This window comes from Aotus nancymaae, unplaced genomic scaffold (assembly GCF_030222135.1).
Source record: "Aotus nancymaae isolate 86718 unplaced genomic scaffold, 86718_ANA_hifiasm-v0.15.2.pri h1tg000161l, whole genome shotgun sequence".
NCBI classification, from domain to species: domain Eukaryota; kingdom Metazoa; phylum Chordata; class Mammalia; order Primates; family Aotidae; genus Aotus; species Aotus nancymaae.
The window spans coordinates 254,529-281,129 of record NW_026988576.1 but is presented as its reverse complement, the minus strand read 5'-3'; the positions used below and the strand labels follow the sequence as shown (position 1 = coordinate 281,129).

The 26,601-nt window shown below is 36.5% G+C and overlaps 1 protein-coding gene across 1 annotated transcript in view; it reads left to right on the top strand.

The window, feature by feature from the left end:
• The window catches only part of NALCN (sodium leak channel, non-selective), a gene marked incomplete at its 3' end in the record, with an annotated part of 335,842 nt that overhangs the window by 54,719 nt on the left and 254,522 nt on the right, over nt 1-26,601 (top strand). Inside the window, exon 7 of the mRNA XM_064371774.1 lies at nt 11,446-11,600. Coding sequence (XP_064227844.1) covers nt 11,446-11,600 — 155 coding nt within the window. The remainder of the gene's footprint in view (nt 1-11,445; nt 11,601-26,601) is intronic.

Here is a 26,601-nt window from a genome sequence, read left to right as displayed (position 1 = left end):
TAGTAAATTCAAAAATTAATTTTTAGGATGAAATCTCTTTGGTAAAGAAAATCACCTGGCAAAATTTGTAAAAATACTGAATCCAAGCCACATTTGTGATTCATATTTTTGGGCAGGGCTGAGATTCTCAGAATTAGCCAGGTTAGAACTCAATCATTTAAAACCTTAGTTTGCAATTAAACTCAAAAGATATGTTATAGAGTAGAACACAAAATTATATGGCTTTTTAAAATGATAGATCTTGAGCCTTCAAAGAAATGCTAGTCTTCTAGCTAGCTGCTTACTGCCCTGTCCAAAGGGAGTATGAGTGTCCTCTTCCTTTAAGACCATTTCCCCAGAAATGTCTAAGGAGCACCAGAGGTAATTAGAACCTCCTGTCTTTCCTGCAAAGAGGCAGGTTTGTCTTTGTTTTCTGAAATGAACGACCATCTCAATTTTATTTATTTAGTGACTCTTGCATGTTCTTATTTCTAGAGATTGAACTGGGCAACTGTACTTTGTGGTTGAGTGTGGTTGGAGACATCAGGGACTTGGGCACTTTTAAAACCCCTCACCAACTTTACTTTTCATGTTCTCACCATTGGGGAGTGTGTAAATCCATTCTTTCATTGCTATAAAGAAATACATGAGCCAGGTGCAGTGGCTTATGCCTGTAATCCCAACGCTTTGGGAGGCTGAGGCGGGTGGATCACGAGGTCAAGAGATCGAGACCATCCTGGTCAACGTGGTGAAACCCCGTCTCTACTAAAAATACAAAAAAAAAAAAAATTAGCTGGGCATGGTGGTGCATGCCTGTAATCCCAGCTACTCAGGAGGCTGAGGCAGGAGAATTGCCTGAACCCAGGAGGCGGAGGTTGCAGTGAGCAGAGATCGCACCACTGCCCTCCAGCCTGGGTAACAAGAGCGAAACTCGGTCTGAAAAAAAAAAAAGAAAGAAAGAAATACATGAAACTGGCCAGGCACAGTGGCTCACATCTGTAATCCCAGCACTTTGAGAGATTGAGACGGGCAGATCACTTGAAACCAGGAGTTCGAGATTAGCCAGGGCAACATGGTGGAACACCATCTCTACTGAAAATACAACAAATAGCTGGGAATGGTAGTGTGCGCCTGTGATCCCACCTACTTGGGAGGCTGAGGCACCAGAATTGCTGGAGCTCTGGAGGTTGGGGAGGTTGCAGTGAGCTGAGATCACACCACTGCACTCTAGCCTGGGTCACAGAGAGAAATTTCAGGTCAAAAAAAAAAAGAAGAAAGAAAGAAAAAGAAAAAAATACCTGAGACTGGGTATTTTATTTTATTTTTATTACATTTTTGAGTCCTATATTTGTATCATATAGAATGAGTTGTGTATATTTTTCAGATGGAAAAGACGTGTTGAATTAAAAGGTACTTCTCAAATTTTAATGTGTACAATAAACTGGAGATCTTGTTAATGCAGATGATTTTTTCAGAAGATCTGAAAGAAAGTCTGAGTCTTTGAATTTTTAACAAGCTCACCAGTAATGTTAATGTTTTTGGCCAAAGAAGAATATTTTGTCAAAAATTCAGTAAATTTTTGACAAAATTTACTGAAGAGCCTGTGGTTTTTTTTGTTTTTTTTTTCTATTTTTTCTGGCATGTAAACAAAGATGAGAGCTTTCATTTACCAAAGACAGGTATATGTAAAGAAACTCTAAGAAAGAAGGGCAGCTGCTAGATTAAATGTGATGGTTTATGCACATCAGCTGCGTAAAGATACTTAATAATGAAGAGAAAAATGATTAACTCTGTAGTGAAGCAGTCTGTCAGAGAGCTCTTTAACCAAGTGAATCGTCAACGTCAACTGCACTAGGACAAATTTTTATGATGTGCTGATGCACCCAGAAGGACACAGCATCACTGCTGCAATATTGCCCCTTCCAAAGTAAATTATAGTCTAAATTTAACCATAAAGGGACATCAGTTTTATGCAAAGTTCAAGATACAGATATCTTTCATGTTCTGTAATTTTTAACAGTGATTTTAAGTAACTTTTCTTTAGCACCATAGAGAGCCAGTATCTCCCAATAATTTTTTTCAGAACTTTCGGGTAATAAACGGCATTCTGTATAAATAAGCAATTTTTTTCAGAACTTTCTGGGTAATAAATGGCATTCTATATAAATAAGCAATTTCTTCTTCTCCTTCTTCTTCTTCTTCTTCTTCCTCTTTCTTCTTCTTCTTTCTTCTTCTTTTCTTCTTCCTCTTCCTCTTCCTTTTTGTCTTTGTATCTGTCTATTTACTTGTTTGTGTTTTTTTTAATTTTACTTTAAGTTCTGGGATGCATGTGCAGAACATGCAGGTTTGTTACATAGGTATACGTGTGCCATGGTGGTTTGCTGCACCTATCAACCTATCATCTAGGTTTTAAGCCCTGCATGCATTAGCTATTTGTCCTAATGATTTCCCTCCCCTTGCTCCCCAACCCCCGACAGACCCAAGTGTGTGTCGTTGCCTTCACTGGGTCCATGTGCTCTCATTGTTTAATTCCCACCTATGAGTGAGAACATGTGGTGTTTGGTTTTCTGTTTCTATGTTAGTTTGCTGAAGATGATGGCTTCCAGCTTCATCCATGTCCCTGCAAAGGATATGATCTCATTTCTTTTTATGGCTGCATAGTATTCTATGGTGTATATGTACCACATTTCCTTCATCCAGTCTGTCATTGATGGGCATTTGGGTTGGTTCCATGTCTTTACTATTGTAAATAGTGTGCAATAAACATACAAGTACATGTATCTTTATAGTAGAATGATTTATATTCCTTTGGGTATATACCCAGTAATGGGATTGCTGGATCAAATGTTATTGCTGATTCTAGATCTTTGATGACCACACTGTCACCAAACTGTCTTCCACAATGGTTGTACTAATTTACATTCCTACCAACATTGTAAATGTTCCTATTTCTCCACATCTTCGCCAGCATTTATTGTATCTTGACTTTTTAATAATCACCATTCTGACTAGTGTGAGATGGTATCTCACTGTGGTTTTGATTTGCATTTCTCTAATGATCAGTGATGTTGAGCTTTTTTTCGTGTTTGTTGGCCACATAAATGTCTTCTTTTGAGAAGTGTCCGTTCTTATCTTTTGTCCACTTTTTGATGGGGTTATTTGTTTTTATCTTCTAAATTTGTTTAAATTCTTTGTAGATTCTGGATATCAGACCTTTGTCAGATGGGTAGATTGCAAACATTTTCTCCCATTCTGTAGGTTTCCTGTTCATGCTGACAATAGTTTCTTGTTTTGTTTTCTTTTTGCTTTGCAGAAGCTCTTTCGTTTAATTACATTCCATTTGTTTATTTTGGCTTTTGTTGCAATTGCTTTTGGCATTTTCATCATGAAATCATTGCCAATGTCTAGGTCCTGAATGGTATTGCCTAAGTTTTCTTCTAGAGTTTTTGTGGTTATGGGTTTAACATTTAAGTAATTAATCTATCTTGAATTAATTTTTATATAAGGTGTAAGGATGGGGTCCAGTTTCAGTTCCTGCATGGCTAGCAAGTTTTCCCAGCACCATTTATTAAATAGGGAATCCTTTCCCCATTGTTTGTTTTTGTCACGTTTGTCGAAGATCGAATGATTGTAGATGTGTGGTGTTATTTCTGAGGTCTTTGTTTTGTTCCATTGGTCTATATGTCTGTTTTGGCACCAGTACCATGCTCTTTTGGTAACTGTAGCCTTGTAGTATAGTTTGAAGTCAGGTAGTGTGATGCCTCCAACTTTGTTCATTTTGCTAAGGATTGTCTTGGATATATGGGCTCTTTTTTGGTTCCATATGAAATTTAAGGTAGTATTTTTCCAATTCTGTGAAGAATGTGAATGGTAGTTTGATGGGAATCTCATTGAATCTATAAATTACTTTGGGCAATATGTCCATTTTGACGATATTGATTCTTCCTATCCATGAGGATGGATTGTTTTTCCATTCGTTTTTGTCCTCTCTTATTTCCTTGAGCAGTGGTTATAGTTTTCCTTGAAGAGATCCTTCTCATCCCTTGTTAGCTGTAATCCTAAACATTGCATTCTCTTTGTAGCAATTATGAGTGGGAGTTTATTCATGATTTGCCTCTCCGCTTGTGTATTGCTGTTATATAGGAATGTTTATGATTTTTGCGCATCGATTTTGTGTCCTGAGACTTTGCTGAAATTGCTTATCAGGTTAAGGAGTTTTGCGTCTAAGATGATAAGGTTTTCTAAATACAAAATCGTGTCCTCTGCAAACAGAGACAATTTCACTTCCTCTCTTCCTATGTGAATATCCTTTATTTATTTCTCTTGCCCCTGATTGCCCTGGCCAAAACTTCCAATACTATGTTGAATAGGAACGATGAGAGAGGGCATCCTTTACTTGTGCCAGTTTTCAAAAAGAATGCTTCCAGCTTTTGCCCATTCAGTATGATATTGGCTGTGGGTTTGTCACAAATAGCACTTATTATTTTGAAATATGTTCCATGAATACCTAGTTTATTGAAAGCTTTTAACATGAAGAGTTCTTGAATTTTATCAAAGGCCTTTTCTGCATCTATTAAGATAATAGTGTGGTTTTTGTCACTGCTTCTGTTTATGTAATGAATTATGTTTACTGATTTGTGTATGTTGAACCAGCCTTGCATCTCAGGGATGAAGCCGATTTGATCATAGTGGATAAGCTTTTTGATGTGCTGTTGGATTTGGTTTGCCAGTATTTTATTGAGGATTTTTCCATCTATGTTCATCAGGGATATTGGCCTGAAGTGTTTTTTGTGTGTGTGTCTGCCAGGTTTTGGTATCAGGATGATGCTGGCCTCATAAAATGAGTTAGGAAGGAGTCCCTCCTTTTCAATTTTTGGAATAGTTTCAGAAGGAATGGTACCATCTCCTCTTTGTACCCCTGGTAGAATTCAGCTGTGAATCCGTCTGGTCCTGGGCTTTTTTTGGTTGGTAGGCTATTAATTATTGCCTCAATTTCAGAATTTGTTATTGGTCTCTTTAGGGAGTCAATTTCTTGGGAGCATGTATGTGTTTAGGAATTTGTCCATTTCTTCTAGATTTTCAACTGTTTTGTGTAGAGGTGTTTATAGTATTCTGATGATAGTTTGTATTTCTGTGGGGTCAGTGGTGATATCCCCTTTATCATTTTTTATTGCATCTATTTGATTCTTCTCTCTTTTCTTCTTTATCAGTTTAGTCAGCAGTCTATCTATTTTGTTAATTTTTTTTTTCAAAAAAAAAACAGTTCCTGGATTCATTAATTTTTTTGAAGGGCTTTTTGTGTCTCTGTCTCCTTCAGTTCTGCTCTGATCTTAGTCATTTCTTGTCTTCTGCTAGCTTTTAGATTTGTTTTCCTTTGCTTCTCTCATTTTTTAATTATGATGTTAGGGTATCAATTTGAGATCTCTCTAGCTTTCTGATGTGGGCATTTAGTGCTATAAATTTCCCTCTTAACACTGCTTTAGCTGTGTCCCAGATATTCTGGTACATTGTCTCTTTGTTCTTATTGGTTTCAAAGAGCTTCTTGATTTCTGCCTTAACTTTATTATTTACCCAGGAGTCATTCAGGAGCAGGTTGTTTAATTTACATGTAATTGTGTGGTTTTGAGTGAGTTTCTTATTTCTGAGTTCTAATTTGATTGCACTGTGGTCTGAGAGACTTATGAATTCAGTTCTTTTGCATTTGCTGAGGAGTGTTTTACTTCCAATTATGTGGTTTATTTTTGAATAAATGCCATGGGGCACTGAGAAGAATGTATATTCTGTTGATTTGGGGTGGAGAGCTCTGTAGATGTCTATTAGGTCTGCTTGGTCCAGAGCTGAGTTCAAGTCCTGAATATCCTTGTTAATTTTCTGTCTCGTTGATCTGTCTAATATTGACAGTGGGGTATTAAAGTCTCTCACTATTATTCTGTGGGAGTCTAAGTCTCTTTGTAGACCTTTAAGAACTTGTTTAATGAATCCGAGTGCTCCTGTATTGGGTGCATATATATTTAGGATAGTTAGCTCTTCTTGTTGAATTGATCCCTTTACCATTAAGTAATGCCCTTCTTTGTCTTTTTTGATCTTGTTGGTTTAAAATCTGTTTTCTCAGAGACTAGGATTGCAATCTGAGCTTTTTTGCTTTCCATTTGCTTGGTAAATTTTCCTCCATCCCTTTATTTTGAGCCTATGTGTGTCTTTGCATCTGAGATGGGTCTTTTAAATACATCACACCAGTGAATCTTGACTCTTTATCCAATTTGGAGACTGGATATTTTATAAAGAGGAAAAGTTTTATTGGCTCATGGCTCTGCAGGCTATACAGGAAGCATGGCATTGGGTACCTGCTCAGCTTCTGATAAGGCCCCAGGAAGCTTACAATCATGGTAGAAGGCAGAGGGGGAGCAGGCACATCATATGACAAGAATGAGAGAGAGAAAGAGAGAGCTTGGAGGGGGAGGTGCCCTCCACTTTTAAAGGACCAGATCCACTGTGGACTCAGGGCAGGAGCTCACTGATCACCTAGGAGATAGCCCAAGCCATTCATGAGGGATCTGCCCTTATGATCCAGTCACTTCCCACCAGGCCCCACCTTTAGCACTGAGGAGTATACTTCAACGAGATTTGAGTGAGGACAAATATCCAAACTATATCAGGGAGCCATTAGTATGTTTGGCCGTTTTGAAGGGATAGAGGCTTATTTGAGTGGGAAAAAATTGCCTCTCTCCAGCCATACAACTCAGTCAAACCACATTCAATTAATATAAATATATTTTGAGCTCCAAGTATATAAGAGGGGATTTATATTCACAGTTGCTAATTTATAATGCAGTCTCATAAACTTGATCTTCACGAAAAAGATGAGGAAATTACTCCTTGCCACAAGTTAATTGGCTGAATTACCAACTGAAGTCCTGTTATGCTTGGCCCCAAATCCTGGTGGCTCCATTCCATTAATTCAGCCGGCTCTCTACATACGGCTTCTCACCTCGGATCTTCCAGTTCCTAAAGAAAAAGGAGAAGAGTTACTGCTTGAGGAGCTCTTGGTCCAGATTTTAAAAGTTGAAGATAGTAGATTGCCTTATAACCTCAAACGGTTTCACATTTCCAGTTTGGAACTGATCAGTGCATCTGCTGTATCCTGATGCTTATCTGTTTTTCTTTTTTCTTTCTTTCTTTTTTTTTTTTGAGATGAAGTCTTACTCTGTTGCCCAGGCTGGAGTGTAGTGGCATGATCTCAGCTCACTGCAACCTCCAGCCTCTGGGTTCAAGCAGTTCTCCTGTCTCGGCCTCCCCAGTAGTTGAGATTATAGGCATGCACTATCACACCTGGCTAATTTTTGTATTTTTAATAGAGATGGGTTTTGCCATATTGGCCAGACTGGTCTTGAATTCCTAACCTCAGGTGATCCGCAGGCTCCCAAAGTGCTGGAATTACAGGCGTGAGCCCCCATGCCTGGCCAACTTTTCTGATAATATTTTGAATATGCTCATGTCCTCTCATTGCCTTATCCTAACCTGACTGCAGCTTCCAAGCTCCTGTCAGGTGCACTATCCTTTATCCATATTGACAAAGTAGTTGAGGGAGTCAGCTTGGGGAAAATGTATTATTTCCAAAAGCTATTCAGATATAATAAAATAACTATTTAAAATCCTCCTTTTAAATAAAATCATGTACTGCATTGTCACTAAAATTTCATACTCTCAATATTTGAAAAAAAATACTTAATTTTACCATTTTTATTCCTGATGGCTACAATTCTTTACAACTTTGCCTACCAAGCCCTTTCAGGAATGGGTGAAAGGAGGGGGAAAATCATATTAAAATACTAAGTTTTGCAATAAAGAGAACTTATTTTCTAGAAAAATAGGCCAGATTAGCTTGTTTACTAAAAGATGTGTGATGTCAATATTATTCCCTGCTTCCAAATATTTATCTTGTTTTGCAGTTCCACTAAAAGTCCAGACAGAGCCATTAAATGTTTTCCAAAATTAATAAATAATTTATCTCTGCAAATAAGACTCTTGCTTTCTAAGGTGGGATTAGTTTCCCAAAGCATCCAGCATTAGAATTAGCCCGACCAATTCATAGGAGTTTATAATTAATCCTGACAAGAGGAAGCTAAATAGGAGTGAAAATGAAATCAGATGATTGTCAAAATGAAACTGAAAGGTGGGTAACAGCCAGTCTAAGTTTTCTGTAAGTACACGGAATGACCAGGAAAACCTCTCAATCTAAGGGTCAGCTTTTAGCAAGATAATAAATCTTATTTTTATGTCTGCCACTAAAGGCAAGACAAGAACCACAGAAGGAAGTAAAGGCTATATTCATTATTCTCTTGAGTGCAAAGAGTGTGTCTGTGTCTATGTATGATTGTGTGGGGGTGTAATTTTCTCCATGGGTTTATTTAGAATTGTGTTCCTCTATTTTTTATTTATTTCTGGAACATACAATATAAATGAAAATGAAGGCTTATAGATGCAATGAAAAACAAAATGCTCTTAAGTTGTATTGCGTTATCTGTTGCATGTGGATTTGTCAGGCTACTTACTTATTTACATCATTGACAATTTCTTATGGAATGCCAACTTCAGAAATATATTGTAGCTCTGCAAATGTCTTTGACAGCAAATGGGTCAAATTTGGTTATTAAGAAGTCATCCTCCGCCTGCTTGTCTTCAGTTTTTTAACAAAAAAAAAAGGTAATAACAATGTAAACAAAATTGCTATCTATAAATTCCTATCATAGGTATATGTTGTGAAAATCTAGCAAGTAAATTTAGTAATAATTTATTTCATATCTTTTGACCTTTTTATCATTTCTCATATACTAGGAACAGGTTATAATCAGCTCATGCTGCATCAGTCACGGTGGCCATTTAGGTTAACACAGATCCTTGTCTTTTACCCCAGTCTGTAAATCTCTGAGACTGTACTTTAAACATTGCTTTTATGTGGTAACAACTGCTTGTTAACAATCCTTATGTCTCACTAAACAGCTACACTCAGCAGTAAAAAGGTGAAAGGTCTCTCTCTCTTTTTCTCATTCTCTCTCAAATGCAAATGCAGGCTCTTGACATTTTCACTTTCCAGAATGCCGGGCTGTTTATTCCATCCCTAGAACCTGTACCTGTTGATCCTTTAATCATAGTCACTCCAAGCAACACCGATTGCAAGGTTCTCCCAGTACCCACCATCTGTCACTCACTGTCATGGTTGATGTTTCTGCTCTGCACTCCAGTTAACATCGTGAGCATATAGATAGCTCTTAAAGCATCCATCACACTCTCCTGTGGTCATTACTTTTTTATTCTCTCTCACACTAAGCAGGCAAGTCCCTGAGTCAACTTTATTCCTTTTATTCATCTCCATTCCAAGCATGCAGTGTGGCATAGAGTAGGCCTGTCGAAAATAATTATTATAAATTAATAAACAGACCTTCAAATACAATTAAGTGGCCCCCTACGAATATGGGGAAAATTTTCTGAAAAGAGGCTAAGTAATCATAAGCATAGTCATATTCATTAACGACAGTGATTACAGAAGCCAACACTAAGTGTAGTGCAAGAAGCAGGGACGGTAGTTCCGTATCAGTAGAGAAAGACAATACTGTGAATAACGAAGAGAGGAATCTTAACATGCAGTCTTGAGCTACTGCCTTTGTCATTGGTGAGTCTTGTGGTGAGAGGAGGAGAGTCGTGCACAGTGAAGCATATGTTGAATTATGGGGCACATGCTTTCATTCTAAGTATCTCTCTTTTCTTTTATATGAAAGCATTATGAGGTCCTTCTGGAATTTGTTTTTGAAACAGCTGAAAAGTTTCTCATTTTTCAGATGAGGAAACTAAGGCTCAAATGTTTCAAGTGAATCGCCCAAGGTAATTAAGTTAGTTGGTCACCGGACTGAGATGATCATTCTTGTGTTGTGATATATACCTCAGTGCGCTGTACCACCAGGAGCGATGAATAACTTAAAACCACAGGACTCTGAGATCCCAAGATATTGTGTGTGGCCATTGTAAACAATTTTAGTAACAAGTTCAGAACACATTTTCTTAGATGTCAAACTCCTACAAAATGTTATTTGTAAATAGGATGTTTTGTTAAGAATTAAAAACAAACAGGCAAACATATGCTAGGAGGATAATTGAAGGCTTTTAAAAAAACAATTATCTGCTCCCAGGGATTCCAGTACTCATTTTGATACATGGAAACTACTAAAGTCAGAAATTTAAAACATTGAAAATCAGCACCAATTTGTGGATTATTACACTTAAAAATGCATAAAACAACAACAGGATCCACTTATTAAAGAGTTTCTGTAGTTTACAAATAGATAATTCACCATAGACTTAAATAATGGTAGAAAGACACATTCATTCATTCATGTATTCAGAAAATAATTATTAAACATCTACTATATATTAGGTTTCTCCAGAGATAATACAGAATAGAATATATTCTATATATGTATACAGAATAGAATATGTTCTATTCCAATAGAATAATAATATTCTACAACAGAATATATTCTATGTATATTCCATAATAGAATATATTCTATTCCATATATATAGAATATATATATCTTTTGAGCTAAGTCAACATATATGTGTGTGTGTATATATATATATATATATGAATGACAGTAACTCTTTATAAGAATACTATCAACATTACGGTTTTTGTCATTACAGACTAAGACCCAGATAAGTGAAGGAAGGAATTTTTCTACAGATTTGCAAAGAATGTTTACTTGTCTGAGAATTCATTGTGATTCACAAAATCCTTGTCTCGCTGAGGGCACAAATTTTACTTCCCCACTTCTAAGCAATGTTACATGATGAAAGTCATTTTCTGTGTGGTACACACAGAACCTCATCAATGATGAGGTTCATAGTATTTGTAAACCACAGGACTCCGAGTGTTGTTCTTGTTCTTCTGAGTGTTAGAAGATGTGTAATTTAGAAAGAAATAAGACAAATAAGGAGAAATGGAAGGAACTCAAGGTATCTCATAGGAAGGAGAGATCATAAAGTGATTATACAGGGCCCTGTTGAGCTAGAGGTGCTTGTGGTGTAGCCAAGTGGAGAAATCTAATAAGCAGTTGGACAAGCTAGTGACAGCTCTAATAATATAGCTCTAATATAGCTCTAATATTGGAATGTGTATATATATACACACACATATATATAAAGAGAGAGAGAGAGAGAGAGAAGGTCTCTCAAGGTCTTACTCTGTCACCTAGGCTTGAGTGCAGTGGCATGATTATAGCTCACTGCAGCCTTGAACCCCTGGGCTCAAGGGATCCTCCTGCCTGTGCCTCCCAAAGTGCAATGATTACAGACATGAGCCACCTCACCTGGCCAGAAACATAGCTATTAATTAAGAGTAATTACATTATTCATTGTAATCAACATTTATAATTGTTTAAATTGTCTAACACCTTCATGTGTTGTTCACAGGAATGTAACCTGGAATAGTTTAGCTATTCCAGACACACACTGCTCACCAGAGCTAGAAGAAGGCTACCAGTGCCCACCTGGATTTAAATGCATGGACCTTGAAGATCTGGGACTTAGCAGGCAAGAGCTGGGCTACAGTGGCTTTAACGAGATAGGTCTGTCTTACTGGTAAAATACATTTTAAGTTTCTATTTTATGATGTTTATGAAGTGGACAGAATAATTGAATAATTGATATTAATATTTTGACTGACTGTCATATAGAAGAAGTACAAATGTAAATTTTAATTCTATGACTAAATCATAATATATTCTACCATGTAGTACATAGCATACACACTGTGTATGTATATATGCCGCAGTGATTGTATGGAGTTACAGATCTCTCTGTGATTTTTGAATCTTTGGCTATTTTGATTCTTAATGATAGCATTTTAAAATATTTGTGTGTTGACCAAAGTTCTGGGTTGTTGACTCAAAGATAAACAAGACTTGGTTTCCTTTCACATGTAACTATACCCTAAGAGGCAAGGTAAGTCTTAAAAACTGGAATACTAGTTTTTATTGTTCATATTGATGAGTACGTTAGAGCTGAAAAGTGCTCCTTCAATAGAAAATAAGTAACGAACTACTTAATGAATATGCATCGACTATGTAATAAATGTATTGGAAATGCTTGTGCATGAGAACTATGTACTCAAATGTGTACATTTCTTCTTGGCTTGCCTTATTAAGTCCTAAAATGTGTCATTACATGCATAATGAAAGAACTCCGCATCTGCCATTTAGTTGATATCATTGCATTTATTATAATTCCCTGCAAGTTGCGCATTTTATATTGTTACAGCAAAAATGTGGAATTTCAAACAAGTATTTTATGCCTTCAGAATTGTTATCAGAATAATTTTTAAACTAACTTATCTTCAAGTCTCAGGCCTGGGTGTTAAACCATAAAGTTTCAGCTTTTAGATGGAATATACTACTGAATGTGGGCTGATAGTATCTTTTTAAAGTCCATTTTCCAAATAACATCTTAAGTTTTCATTCCTGTATTTTAATATTTCCTCATATTGGATTTCAAGCATTATAGTTAGATGATATTCTTCCATCTCTTTTGGCCAATAATATTGTCTCCTATTTCACTAAAATCCAGAAGCTAACTGATGTGAAGCATTTCGATTTGCTGTTCTCTCTTAAACTTACCTGGCTTTGTAATTAATCTTAAATCCTTCCCTCTGTCTCAAAAGTACAGAAGCATCATGAATTATACCAACAACTTTAAGGCATGAGGAAGATATCACAGATGTAGTATGGGAGGCGAGATGTATAGACTGATAGGCTGTGTGGAGTTCCACCAGCTGGGCATGACTAGAATGCATGACTTACCAGAGTCTGCAGCTCTTTGTTTTAGGTGCTAACTGGATGTATCCAGGTCTTCTATGGAGAGTGGCCACCATTCAAGGGTTAAGATTACCCTTACACAAAAAATCCTCCAATCCTTTAAAATCATGTAGCTAAAGCAAATCACAACCCACATCATTTTTAGTGCAACAATTGTACCCAAATTCAAACTGCAGCATTATCTTCAAGTCAATTCATTTTTCTTCAGTCTGACTTATAATGGCTTTGCTTAATATAGGGTATAATCTTTTTTTGAGAGAACAAGTCTCTTTGTAGTGTGTTGGCTCAAGAGGACCAAGTCTAAGAGAAAACTGCCTTGGAGGCAGTAGCCCCCTACTAAAGCAATGATCTTACTATAACTGTACTGTTAATTTATCTGCCAAGGATTTAAGCTCCTTGAAAACAGGAAGTGCATCTTTTCATTTTCAAGTCTGCAGGGCCATGCCTGGCTCACAGGGAGCCCTCCATAAATATTTACTAATGGGCTCAACAAAGTGTATGTCCTTTTGAATTCATTCGTAACCGGGCATGTTTGTATTAGGAGGCAGAGCCACAATAGAAAATTAAGTTGTTTTCTTGTTGTTCTTTTCCCTGATTTCGTCTGTTTTTGTTGGCAGTGTTCATCATTCCTCATAACTCCTTCCTTTCTATACAGGCTTAATTTCGTCTGTTTGCTTATTTTTCCCAAATGATGATTGAATTCATCATCACTGTATGACTAATGGTTAGATAATGAAATGTTGATCTTGTACTATAATCAAAACATTTTTAAATGGTCACTATAATTTAGATTGAAATTGATAGCTTCTTCCTGATATTATGTATCTCTGTAGATACACAAACTACTATGTTTAAAAGTTCTTATGGAAAAAAAAAGACAATGTTTTACCCAAAACGAGGAAAATAAATATTTTATTAGACAAGTGATCATCTCTTCATGCATGTATTTGAGCTTAAAACATAATTAAGTGCCTAATTATGCATATGAATGTGGCTAATATATTTGTATATGTAGGTAATCATGATTAATTAAAAAGGAGTCCATTTCCTTTTCTTACTAATCAAGTTATCATGCAAAACATGAATTTTAATTCATTTATAAAATTTGTGGCATAAGTAGCTTTATGTCTCAGTAAGATTTAACACTGATGATGTTGAAAAATTCAAATTTTAATATATATTAAAAGCCAGAGACATGGAGTAGAAAAAATTACAAGGAACCCCTTTTGTAAGACTGAAGAGTAAAGATGTCTGTGTCCCTTTGTGTCCCCCAAATCATCCAAACATCAAGAAGACTGAGAAACAGAAATGCAATTTTCATCTTTAAGAACTCTGAAAAACCTGTAACTATAAACCACATCACAGGACTGGGTGTCTTAAGAGAAAACTTCTGAGAGCATTCTTCCTACTGTGGATCTCAGACAGTGCCAGCAGGACAGCAGTATTCTAAGATAATGCACGTTCCTGGAGGAGCAGAACTGTCTCATATTTGAGTCAGGGAATCAGAGCAAAAAGCTGATTATGGAGGCTTACCAGGACCCTGTGTGGCATCACAAAGCAGAGGCCCTCATTTCTGCAAGCAGTTGGTGGGGAGATAAAGTGGAGGGGACACACTGCTTTGTCATGGGCCCCAATGCTGCTGATCTGGAAGGTTCTCATGGTTGTTATCACTTAGGATGACCTGAGGAGTCTTTTAAAACACACAAATTCCCAAGCACTCTCCTCATGTCAATAGATGGCCTTTAAAGGCTCTCCAGGTGATTAATGTGTGTGCATGCAGAGTTATGAACCACTGGACTAAAGAAACACACACACTCACACACTCCTATATTATAAAAACCTTCAATTCTATCTTGGTCCATTTTGGTTGTTATAACAAAATGTCATAGGATCAGTGTCTTATAACCAAGATAAATTTATTTCTCATAGTTCTAGAGGCTGGGAAGTCCAAGATAAGACAGCAGCAGATTTTATGTCTGGTGAAGGCCCACTTCCTTGTTCATAGAATGGCACCTTTTGGCTGTGTCCTCACTTAGTGGAAGGACTAAGGGGTCTGTCTCTCTTGAGCCTCTTTCATAAGCGTACTAATACCATTAATGTGGGCTCCACCATCATGATCTAATCACACCCAAAAGTCCTACCTCCTGGTAGCATCACCATGGGGGTTAGAAATTCAACAAGTGAATTTGGGGGGAACATCAGCATTCTGTCCATTGCACTATCCTACAAAATTACCCCATTCCTCCCCAACGTGAAATAGTGATAGATACATGGTCTAACAAAAATTTATTTCAAAGATGAGTAATAATTAAAAGAATGAGAACAACATCTATGAAAATGTACTTTGAGGTACTTTTAAGATTGAAAAGGAAATTCTTGATATATAACTCATAAAATGCTTAGCAGGAAACAAAGGACTGAATTACAGATTCAAAGGCTACAACTTGTCTCAGCAAGTGAACATAGAACAGTCAACACTGAGACAATCTTGGTAACATTGTTGGAAATCAAAGCTAAAGAAAACATTTATTAGGTATCCAGAAAAAAAAAAAGTCAAGTTAGCTATAAGGAGGTACACCAGAGAGGCCTGAAACTGCATGTCAATATGGAACTCTAGAAGGTAATGGCACGATGCCTACAAATTCTTTAGGGAAAGAATGGGTCAAACTCTTTCTGAATATTTTTTAAGAGGCAAGAACTTAAAGATTATATTTTGCATGAAATCTTTTTGAAACCATTCAGCCAATCAAGAGTTTTTCTTATCATGAACTAGTCTCTAGTATCTATTTGCTGTAAGAACAAAGCTAATACAACTGTAGGATTTACAAAATACAGTGTAAATATTACAAATTATGACTATACAGAAAAGATAAGATGGAAAATGGGGGAGATAGTGTAATGATGTGGACGTTTTTAACATTCATACTTAGCAGTTTTAAAAAAGTACCACTTATACAAATAGGAAATGTGTAATAGAGGTAAATGCATACTTGTCATGAGAATGCATGATAAACTCAAAAGTTACTTTCTTTAGAAATAACTCAAAAATCAAAATAATGTTATCTATGACCATGTCCCCCAAAAATCATTTCAATATGAGTAATAATATTGGAATCAATTATTTCCATATATTGATAATCATTCTCAAAAGAAAAGAAACAGTATATATTTTTTTACCTCTGAATAAAGTTATACTATCCACTATAAGATGCTTAAAACTGATAGGGGCACACGACTCCTTTGTGGTAAAGTTCGCTTGAAGCACAATGGTTCGAAAGAATGGCCCTGGGGTTTGGATCATGGCTCTACTTTATATTAGTGTGACAATCTTAGGAAAGTAATTAACCTCTCTTGCCTCAATTTCCCCATCTAGGAAATGGGGTAAGTGATAGAACCTTATAGAGTTAATGTAGAGAGTAACTGAGAAACTACGCTTACAGTACTGTGTAGCGTAAACACAGAATGAGCTAGAAATCAGAGATGCAAGGGCAAAATATGAATGTAACCCTGTTATTTGAGCAAAAATGGCATAATAGTAAAAGAGGGCAGGAAATAGATGCTTTCAGACTCACACACAGTATCTGATATGATTCCTTTTGTTTACAGCCATTTCCTATGCAAGTTTTTTGGTATCTTATGCAAGGGAGAGGCATTGGGGCAGGGGGCACGGTGTTCTTAACCTTGCATCCTGCCTGTGTTAACTCCTATCTCCCATTTCATTTTTATTCCAATCAATGAGTAGCACTCTAGAAGGGAAATTTTTGGTGGTGTTTGGTCTTTATTGTTCAGTTATTCCTCTCCACTCTCACAAAAGTCCTCACTTCTGTGCTTGTACCAATCTCTCTAGAATCTCATTAACATTTAGCCAGTGTCATTGAATTTTCTACAGTTTGATGTGGCTTCATGTTTAATCTTATTTATCTATCCCTATACATTCAAATTTGTGACCCTTGGATTTAAGCCTCTCCCTTTCATCAGGCTTTCAACAGGCACCCCTTCCACAGAGCCTAAGGAAAGCACCAGCTGGGTCACTGAGCAGAAGGTACAGCCATGCTGTGACATGCAGGGACTCCGGCACTCAGCTGAGGCCAAAGCCTGTGCTGAGGGCTACAAGTGGTTTATTTTCTGACCTCCTCTAATTTCCTGGACCACATGACAACTGAGATACTGATTATTTCTGTCTCTTTCTTCCGTTTATGCACCTTTCCATCTTTATTTCTGGATAGCTTTCCTATGGCTCCTTCTTAAGGACCCCCAACTAATTCATCCCCTCTAAGATGTTAGCCTATGCACTCAAGATATCACACACTCCCCATGTTCCAAGCTTCCTGAAGAATGGACATAATCAAAAGGACATCTTGCAAAATCACAAAATTGTTTAGAAGTCATTGAGATTCCACGATCGAAGTGTGTGTGGTGAGGTGGGTAGGAATCATACAGTGGAAAGGTTTGGGGATTGGCAACACCCAAAAAGCCACACTGTTGACATGACACAAAATCACAGCAACTTACCCTATTTAGAAAATTTGTCCTACTTCTATTTTCTGAATACCTACCCACTTTCAGTTCTTATTTCCAGTGGTCCCACTTGCTCATAAACATATGAAACATACAAGCTGAGACATAAAATAGGCTACAGTGTGATTTTCTATAGTAACACTGGAAATGAAATTACAGAAGTTTAGAGCTGGAATAGATAATGCAGTCCTGTGTTTTACTCACACAGGTGGGGATCTGAGAGTCAGAGTGTGCGGGGTTAGTTAGAGTTCCAGAGAACTTGGGGCAGAGGCAGGCTGAACTCATTTCTCTGGATTTGCAGATGTCCACCATACTTGCTCTTTCTACCAAACCATCTTACAACTCAAAATAGTGTTTATTAAGAAAAAAATTCAAAACTAACTTGCAAAGCTTAGTTTTATTCTTAATTTTCTAGTGGAACGTTAGCATTATTTCCCTTTAGTGAAATGCTGATGTGATGAAGAAGACCATTATCCAAACAGAGGTGATATGCCAGTTAGAAAAAAAGCAATACAAATATGTCATATGTGGGAAAGAAATAACAGCAAACACCATCAAACTAGCAAATACTTGTCATGACATTTTAAAAGAAAGTAAAACATTTGGTACAAGAGATGAGAACAAAACTATTCAGGTCGTGGTTTGAACCCTTCATTCATTGTACAGTCAGGTAAAAAATAAAACATGCTCAGTTTGGACTAAACAACCTAATGAATTTCATTTGATGATAAAACTCATCCTGGAGAGTCACTTAGGAAGTAAATAGGTATCATGCATTTTTTTGTTACTAGTCTTTAGAATCATAAGAATAAATGACAAAAGCCAATTTTCCAAAAAAAATCCAGAATAAATTAAATTCAATTGAAATAGCTTATATCAGAGGAAGCCCATAAGCAAGATAAACTATAAATCAAGACATTCTGAAAATAACTATAGAAAAGACATATAATATATGTTCTTAACACTACACGAGCTGTATATAGTGGATCACTTTCCCTATTCTTTATATACAAAAGTCAAAGGTAAAGCCAGGAAATAATAAACACTATGTTCTTATGGTGACTAATTGTCCAAGAGGCAGTCTTTACTTTTGTGATTACTGTCATTACTTATGACAACTATTGTTATCATGTATTGATTGCTTATTATGTGTCTGGCACCAGTGAAAAGGTTTTCTATCTATTGTGTTTTTAATCCTCAAAATAAACCCATAAGGTATCATTATTCTTCAACTGATGAGTGGGGAGAATGAGATGAGAAAGAATTAGCTTTCCCAGAGCCTCTCACCAGCCACATTTGGAAGCCAAGTCTTGCTGCCCTGTGCGCTGAGGCCAAAGCCGGTGCTGAGGGCTACAAACTCCTAGGTTACCAAATAAGTCAGTCATGAGTAACCTCCATACCTGTGGCTTGTCAGGACAGCTCGTCCATTATAAAGTCTTATTATGATAATGGAGGAAACACATCTTCTAAAATAGTGACCTACCATAGTGACACATCTTGCAACGTGGTGACCTCCATCTTGTCCTGAAGACTTTAGACAAGTCTTAGATGAAAGGATAAATGTGAAGGAGTGTGATGTTCACTGCAAACTGATGCGCTCTTAAGGGATTGGTCTCTAAGTCTAGTCCCTTGTATTTTGTATTCTGTGGGACAGAGAGTTGGTACATAATACATGTTAGTTAAATGACAGAATATAAATATTAAAAATATACCTGGGAGGCAATGCAGTTTTATAAGCTATTGAGCTATAAACTTCTGAGCAAGGATTAGAGATCATGCCAGAAAAAAATTAGTAAATACTACTTTTGGTATAAAATGAGATAGTAGACATATAGGCTAGAGATGTGGGGGAGAACTTAGCAAGCAAAAGAAAATATGCTATTTGGTATATTTTAGCAAGGTTTACGCTTATTTGAACTAAGTTCAAAATGCCATGATAAGCTATGTGTTTGCTATATGTAGTTTATAGCTACATGCATTAATTTCTTCTGTGTATTTGAATTTACTTTCTTCACTTTGAGATATTAATATTTAACTTTGCTTTCTAAATTATCACAAATTAACCAATAATTTTATCTAAGACAATTTTGGAAATACACATTAATTAATTTCTTTATTAGAATGTTGTATAAAGACTATTTACCTTATTACTTTTCTTTATAAAAAAAATCATAAAGCAAAATTTTCTATATATATCCTCCTTAAAGTATTAGATAAGAAAAGTACAAGCCATCAGCTCCACAGGAGTTAAAATGTGGATATTGAATGCTTAGAACAAATTTAAGATGACTTGTAATCTTTGTAAAAAATTTTTTTTTGCTACAATAAATTAGACCTTTCAAGAAAATGCAGAAAATGAAGGTAAAGGGTGATTGAGTCTGCCAGATTTCCTATATTCCCAACTCACTTCTGAAGAACATGACTATGGGTATTGAAATCTGGGACTGGTATTTTTGACAAGGAGAAATATATTTTAGTTGTTATTTACTTTTGTGGTATTTTTCTTCTTTGACTTTGGGCAGTATTGACTATAACATATAGACTTAGCTCCCTGTGCAGATCATAAATCAGTTTTATTAAATATTGATTTAGAGATATCAGTTGTTATTTTCATCACTGGCAGAGTTCTGTGCTTCAGACTACCCCTGTATCTTGCTGAAATAGGATTGACAAGGGATCTACTTACCTGAGTCCAGTGTTTTAGTTTTATCACAGGATTTACTTGACTTTGAAATACTTTTTGTATCTTTTTCTATTAGTATTCTATTATTTTTATAATTTGTCTCTTATTATATATGGTATTAAACATGGACATAAAATAGATGAAAGAAAATTACTTTTATTCAAATTATAATGGGACGTAAATTGAACTTTTGTTGATGCTGCTGCTAAAAATTGATTCATCAGAGTTAAATGATATTAAACCATATTTCATGCTACTGTATGTGATATCAGATAAGAACGTTACAAATGAATAGAAAACAGAAAGTCATATATCTATATGATTTATTACAGAATGTACATTTTTATTGCAGTCGTAAAAGAAAAACCACAGTAAAGACTAATTTGTAAAATATATAATTGAGATTTATAATACTTTCAGAAAAAAAGCACCAAAGGGTTGTTTTTGATGTATTTATCTTGATGTTTAGTGTTGCCACAGGAATCACTTATTGATTTTTATGAGAACACATATGGAAGAGAGAACTAAGGCAACAGAATTCGACCAAAAGGGCTTCATCTATGATAATTCTACATTTGTTCTCTGATTAAAACTTCCTTTATCACTGAACAAGGAAAATCTGACATGTCTTTGTTGATTCAAGGACAAAATCTAGAAACATCCTATGAGGAATATTTGTAAAAACCCTTAGCCAAACGCAAGGGGTTTTATCCCTGTATCTTGAATCAGTAAGTGCCCCTAGATTACATGAAATGTGTGCTTGAGGATTTTTAAAGGGACTATCTTTAGGTTATCAGATTCTCAAATAGGGTCACAAACTTACTTAAACTGAAATTAGATGTCCAGACATTACTCAGAATTTTAGGAAGAAATGAGTTTAAAGGCAGAAATTGCAGACGTTTTAAAAATAAGAATGTCCATTGTGTGGTGAACGATTTTCATGAGTTCTTGTTGGATGAATTAGAAAAGACAGAGACTAGAGAAGTTTTTCATCAGACAATGAAAGGAGATTTTAAAAGTAAATTTTGAAGGGCACAAAGTGATTTATTTCATGTTGTACGTAGAAGACAGTGCTCATTGGAAATATCTAGTGATTTCTAAGAAATTCGCATTTTTATGGTTGTATTTTAAACATTTATAAGTTACAAAAGTAATACTTCTAATAATGTAAGAGATTTAATGATTTAAGAAAGTAATGAATTCTGCCATATATAATTCCCTCCCTCCCTCCCTCTCTTCCTTCCTTTTCTCCTTCTTCCTTGTGAGTTTCATGGTATTTTATAAAATGTCTTTCATTCTTCCCTTACTGATAGGTGTTTAAGTGGTTTTCAATCTTTCCCTGCAATAAGTAATGCTGTGTTGAACACAGGCATATACACATTCTATGCTTATGTGTGATTATGCTGTAGAACAGATTCTAGAAACAATTTCTGGGTGAAAGGATATGCACATTTCTAACATAATAGATAGCTGGTGGTTTACTTTTTAAAAAGAGTATAAGGATTCATAGCCCTGCCCTTATATTGCGTGAGTGAATTTTTAAAAATACAAGATATTATTTTTCGGTATGCATAAATATCGAAGGAAAAAAATAATGTAGGCATTACGTATTCTGTACTCTGTACTGTTCTGAGCACCAGCAGTCCATTCTCTTCTTGAATGTATGCGTTCATCCCATTCTTCCTGGAATGCCTCTCTCCTAGTCCTCTCATCACCTATGACTCACCTTTCAAGGCCTACTCACTTAAGTTTCCCCTGATCCGCCGGCAGCATTCATCTCCCTTCTATCTGAACTATGATAGCAAGGTGTGTGCATCAAAGTTAACACTTCGTTACTTTGTTCTACATGTGTCCTACTGTCTGGGGGCATGTGTGTGTGCACACGTGCATGCCTGTGTTTTACCCTCATCTTCTGGATTTGTTCATTAGATCCGGTTGACTCAGGTAGGAGCAGAGCCTCAGGCACTTGTTTTGATGTCTTTTCTCACTCTCCTTGAACTTGGTAGAGATGGGGTTTCACCATTTTGGCCAGGTTGGTCTAGAACTCCTGACGTCAGGTGATCTGCCCACCTCAGCCTCCCAAAGTGCTGGAATTACAGGTATGAGCCACCATGTCTGGCCTATGTTTTTATATTTGTAGAATTTCCATGTAATGATGCAATTTCCCCTTCTTTGATATGATACATCTATGATTTTATATTCTATACATATTGTTATATGTACATATAAAATGCATTTTATTGAGCATTAATTCTTAAAATTTGGTATTTACATGAATTGTTAATTTTACAAATATTCCATTTTAATGTTATCATTTTTATTATTTTTTGCTGCTGAATATTTATGCCAACCTCTCTGCAGCCTGGGAAGACAACACATCAGCAGTTAATTTGGGTTAAGTCAAAAAAGATGGGAGAGCAAGAGAATGAGACAAGACTGCAAATCAGCAATGATAATTATTGAGAACTGAGAACAATTCCAGTGGATTAAGATTTGGGGCACTTAAGCTTCTTAACACTAATCACAGCAAATATTCAAAGGCTTTCATTGTCTATGTAAGTGCTTTAGCAAATAAGCAAAATATGAAATAAAAACTCTAATTCAGAATTACCTAAACATAAAACAAGTAAATTGTCCTAGGCAATTCTTACCGTCTTGTGTCCAGTAAAACAATAACCTATATTTGTACATACAGATACATTATTTCACTTAAAAACTAGCGGTGACTATAAATCTTGACACCAAATTAAAGTTGAACTGAAAGAGGCTTTGCTTTAAATATACTTGGGATCCTTACATTGTATGTAAGGAAGGTCACCTAGGCCTCACATCAACCCCGGTGTAACCCAGTCCAATGGTACAGATATCAAGATGCAGAGAACAGAAGCAGCTCTTAGGGGAAAGAGACAGGGCTCAGTGATGCTCATATTCACCTGTTGCAGGGTAGAGCTACAATAGTGAGTGTTCTGTTGATGGTCCTATCCACATAAAAGAAGAAATTGGTTTCAGGACATAGTCTGTATCTTATTACGTGGAGGATGTTGGACACGTTACTTAACCTCTTCTGGCCTGTAAAATAGGGATAAAATGGTACTTAGAGGGTCATAGGAAGACTAAATTAGACTATTCTCATCCTCACACCTATATGAGTTCTCAATATTTAACTATGAGTATAATTATTATCTTTACTAGATATATAATTAAGTAAATATATTAATGAATTATAGAGCAAATAATCATAGGATCACACAGATGGAAAGTGGGAAAAGTAGGGGACAAACCAATGCCTATGTTCTTTCCATGGCATTAGATTTAGATTACCTCCTTTTAGTCTGGTAATTTTAAAATATGCAGTACTTACCTGGGTGTGGTGGTGCATGCCTGTGATCCCAGCTACTTGGGAGGCTGAGGTGGGAGGATGGCTTGAGCCTGGGAAGCAGAGGTTGCAGTGAGCCAAGATCATGCCACTGCACTCCAGCCTGAGCTACAGAATTAGACACTGTCTCAAAAAAGAAAAAAAAATACAGTACTCGCATTTTACTGGGCTAGTACATGCTGTACTTACTGGTGTATTCTCTCTTGCATGGAGACTCTCATTCGGAAAAAAATGTTTAAAACTATTTTATTATTTCTTGCACTGCTTTGAGATGCTACCAGCAAAGCTATTTCTAAGATGAGATGCTTGGTTCTGGCAGGATTTCTAAAGAATTAAAGCAATGCTGAAGCTGTGTATTTACAACAGACTAGAGCAGGGATCAGCAAACCATGGCCAGTGGGTCAAATCCTGCTTACTGCCAGTTTCTGTCAACAAAGTTTTACTGCAACTCCCTGCCCATTTGCTTAGACTTGGTCTGTGGCTGCTTTTCTCCAACAGCAGAAAAGTCCAGTGTTCCAACAGAAACCCTGAGGTCCATAAAGCCTGAAATGTTTACCATCTGGCCATTTATGGAAAGTTATCCAACCCCCAGACTAAAATAAAGGTAGGAAAAACCACTCAGCTCTAGCTTCTCTTTTGATTCTGTCTTCCCACTGCTGCCTAGAATCCTTTGCAGTCTTTACCCTAGGAGGCTCAGAGGCCACAACACATCTCTGATTTTTGTCTAGATTTGTGAGAATTCAGTTCTGGCCCTCTTTCTGTGACTCAATGCTGTTTGAACTCAAAACATGAAATTTTAAAGGCAAGATTGCCTGGGATGGGTATATCCCTGAAAGTCACCTCCTTTCTGCTGCCTGTCACAAATACCCAGGCTATGTTCCTTAAATCTGTCATTCACTTAAAGTAAGAAATTTTTGAAAAATGGATAATAGGTTAGATATAAAATCCATTGAATCTGGGTTAAATTTAATCAGTGCATATTCTTTAGAATGGAATTATAAGCCTGAATGATTAAAGAAATTGCTTAGAAAATTAGAATCAAAATACTGTCATCCCCCCAATATATTAGCCAGAAAAATTACTTGAAAATGAGCAAAAAAAGGAGAAAAATAATTCTATTTACAAAAAACTAATAAAATATAATAAACTATTATTTATTAAAATACAACAGACTATCATTTGTTAAAATACAATAAACATACAAAAGCGCTATCATTTAGAGCACTTTTCATGTTTAAATAACCCACTGTTTCTCTAGTGGGTTATTTGCAAAGGTCGAGTAAGAATCCTCACTTCCCTGGACACATAACCCATTTGCCATGTGACATTGCTTCCCTTCCATCAGCAGGCACCCTTAAATCTGATGCCTATAACTTTCTTTACCCCTTTGAGATAATGGCAGAGTGGCATTGTGCAAGTTTGGAACTAAGGTCCCAAGAGGCTCTGCAGCTATCTCTCTTGTTTATTTGAGTACTGCACTAAGATGACCATGGAGAGAAGCCCAGTCCAGCCTAGAGGAGGATGAGAGGCCATGTGGAAAACCGAGGTCAGCCATCCCCAGCTGCTTGACTTGCAAGCAAAGCCTTCTCAGACTATTTGGCCCTGTTAGACTCAGCTGAAACCAGCAGAAGAATCACCCCTCTGACCCTAGCCCCAGTTGCCTTCTGCAGAACCACGGGCCAATAAATAGGATATGTTTTAACCCACCGTATTTTGCAGTGGTTTGTTATATGGAAACATATCATTGAAAAAAAACTTCATTTTACCAAAGAGAAAACTGGGGAGGTCATGACATTAAGCAACTACCTAAACCCACAATGTAATTGGCGATTCAGAGATTTAGATGAAAATCAATCCAACTAAAAATGTATGCTCTAAATCAATGCCCTCTACTATACTCTATATTTTCCAAAAACTAATTAGATTGTGTAATCAGCATCTCTGAAGACAGAGGTAGTCATCTGGGAAGTAGAGTTTTCTCAACCAGTATGTTGCACTTGTGGGGATTTTTGAGATCAGGAATGTTTCAGAAAACCTGAGATGTACAGTCTCATCTCTGAGCAATATTTTAAGTTTATTCATTCATTCATTCAGCAAATATTTATTGAGATCTACTATATGTTAAGCACTATGTTTACCACTGGAAGGCAGGCACCAGGTAAGTACAAATACAGAACTAGAGATGGATGGCATTGCATTTTCATTTGATTAAAAATTTATTCTTACTTATAAGTTGATTACCTTATTAAGAGCTGACTTATTTCAAGCTTTAGAACTCCAATTGTGTACTTAAATTTTTTGTCTAGCTTAAAACATCCTGCTAGATTTCAAGAAGTAAATTGTCAAACAGGTTTGCTATTTAGTTTTTTTAAAAAAGGAAACTTGTAGGCAGAAACCAACACCAAAATAAATAAAATCTAAATCAGGTTAATAGCAAAAGATAATGGAGGCATTAACAGTTTGACTGAACTCTGAAGCCTCAAGCAAATTTCTAAAACTAAACTGTTTTCTTAATCTAAAAAGAAACGCCTTGTGCTAATTTTTCTTGGAGGTGGTAGACGTCAATAAAGCTCCATGAAATGAGGCCAGAAGGAATAGAAATTGAGTCAAAATAATGTAATGGATGACACCTCTTACATATTCTTACCATCTTGTCTCCCAGCCACACCACGTTTAAACCTAAAAGGAGACACCTGGAGAGGTTAATTAGCTTGCAGCTGTCTGTGACTAGCCTGCAGAGGATAAAAAGAAAATCAGCCGTAAGAAAGCAGCTAGCACTAGCCTGGATAATGAACAAAGGGAAGAAGCAGCTGCTGAGGAAAAGCACATTTTGCTGACCTTTGAGGAGGACTTAAGAGGTCCTTTGCCCCCTGAAAAATGGAACCTGGGAGGAACGTCTTGACGGAAGACAGTACAAAATCAAGGGGCAGCAGCTGTCTGTTTTGTATAAGGGGCAAGATTCAAAAGGACTTAAGAATCGTTGTGATTACAGTGACCATTAACTATTGTAAAAACAGGAGAAAAATCAACATCCATTCAGTGCCCACGATGCAATTGCCGAGCACTGGAGGGGTACTTTCACCTGGGCCAAGAAACCCAATATGAAGAGAAACCCTTCAGCGTTTTGGTTCCTACAGCTCAAGAGTACTAGGTTGGCAAGTGGAAGTTCCCTTGGTCAT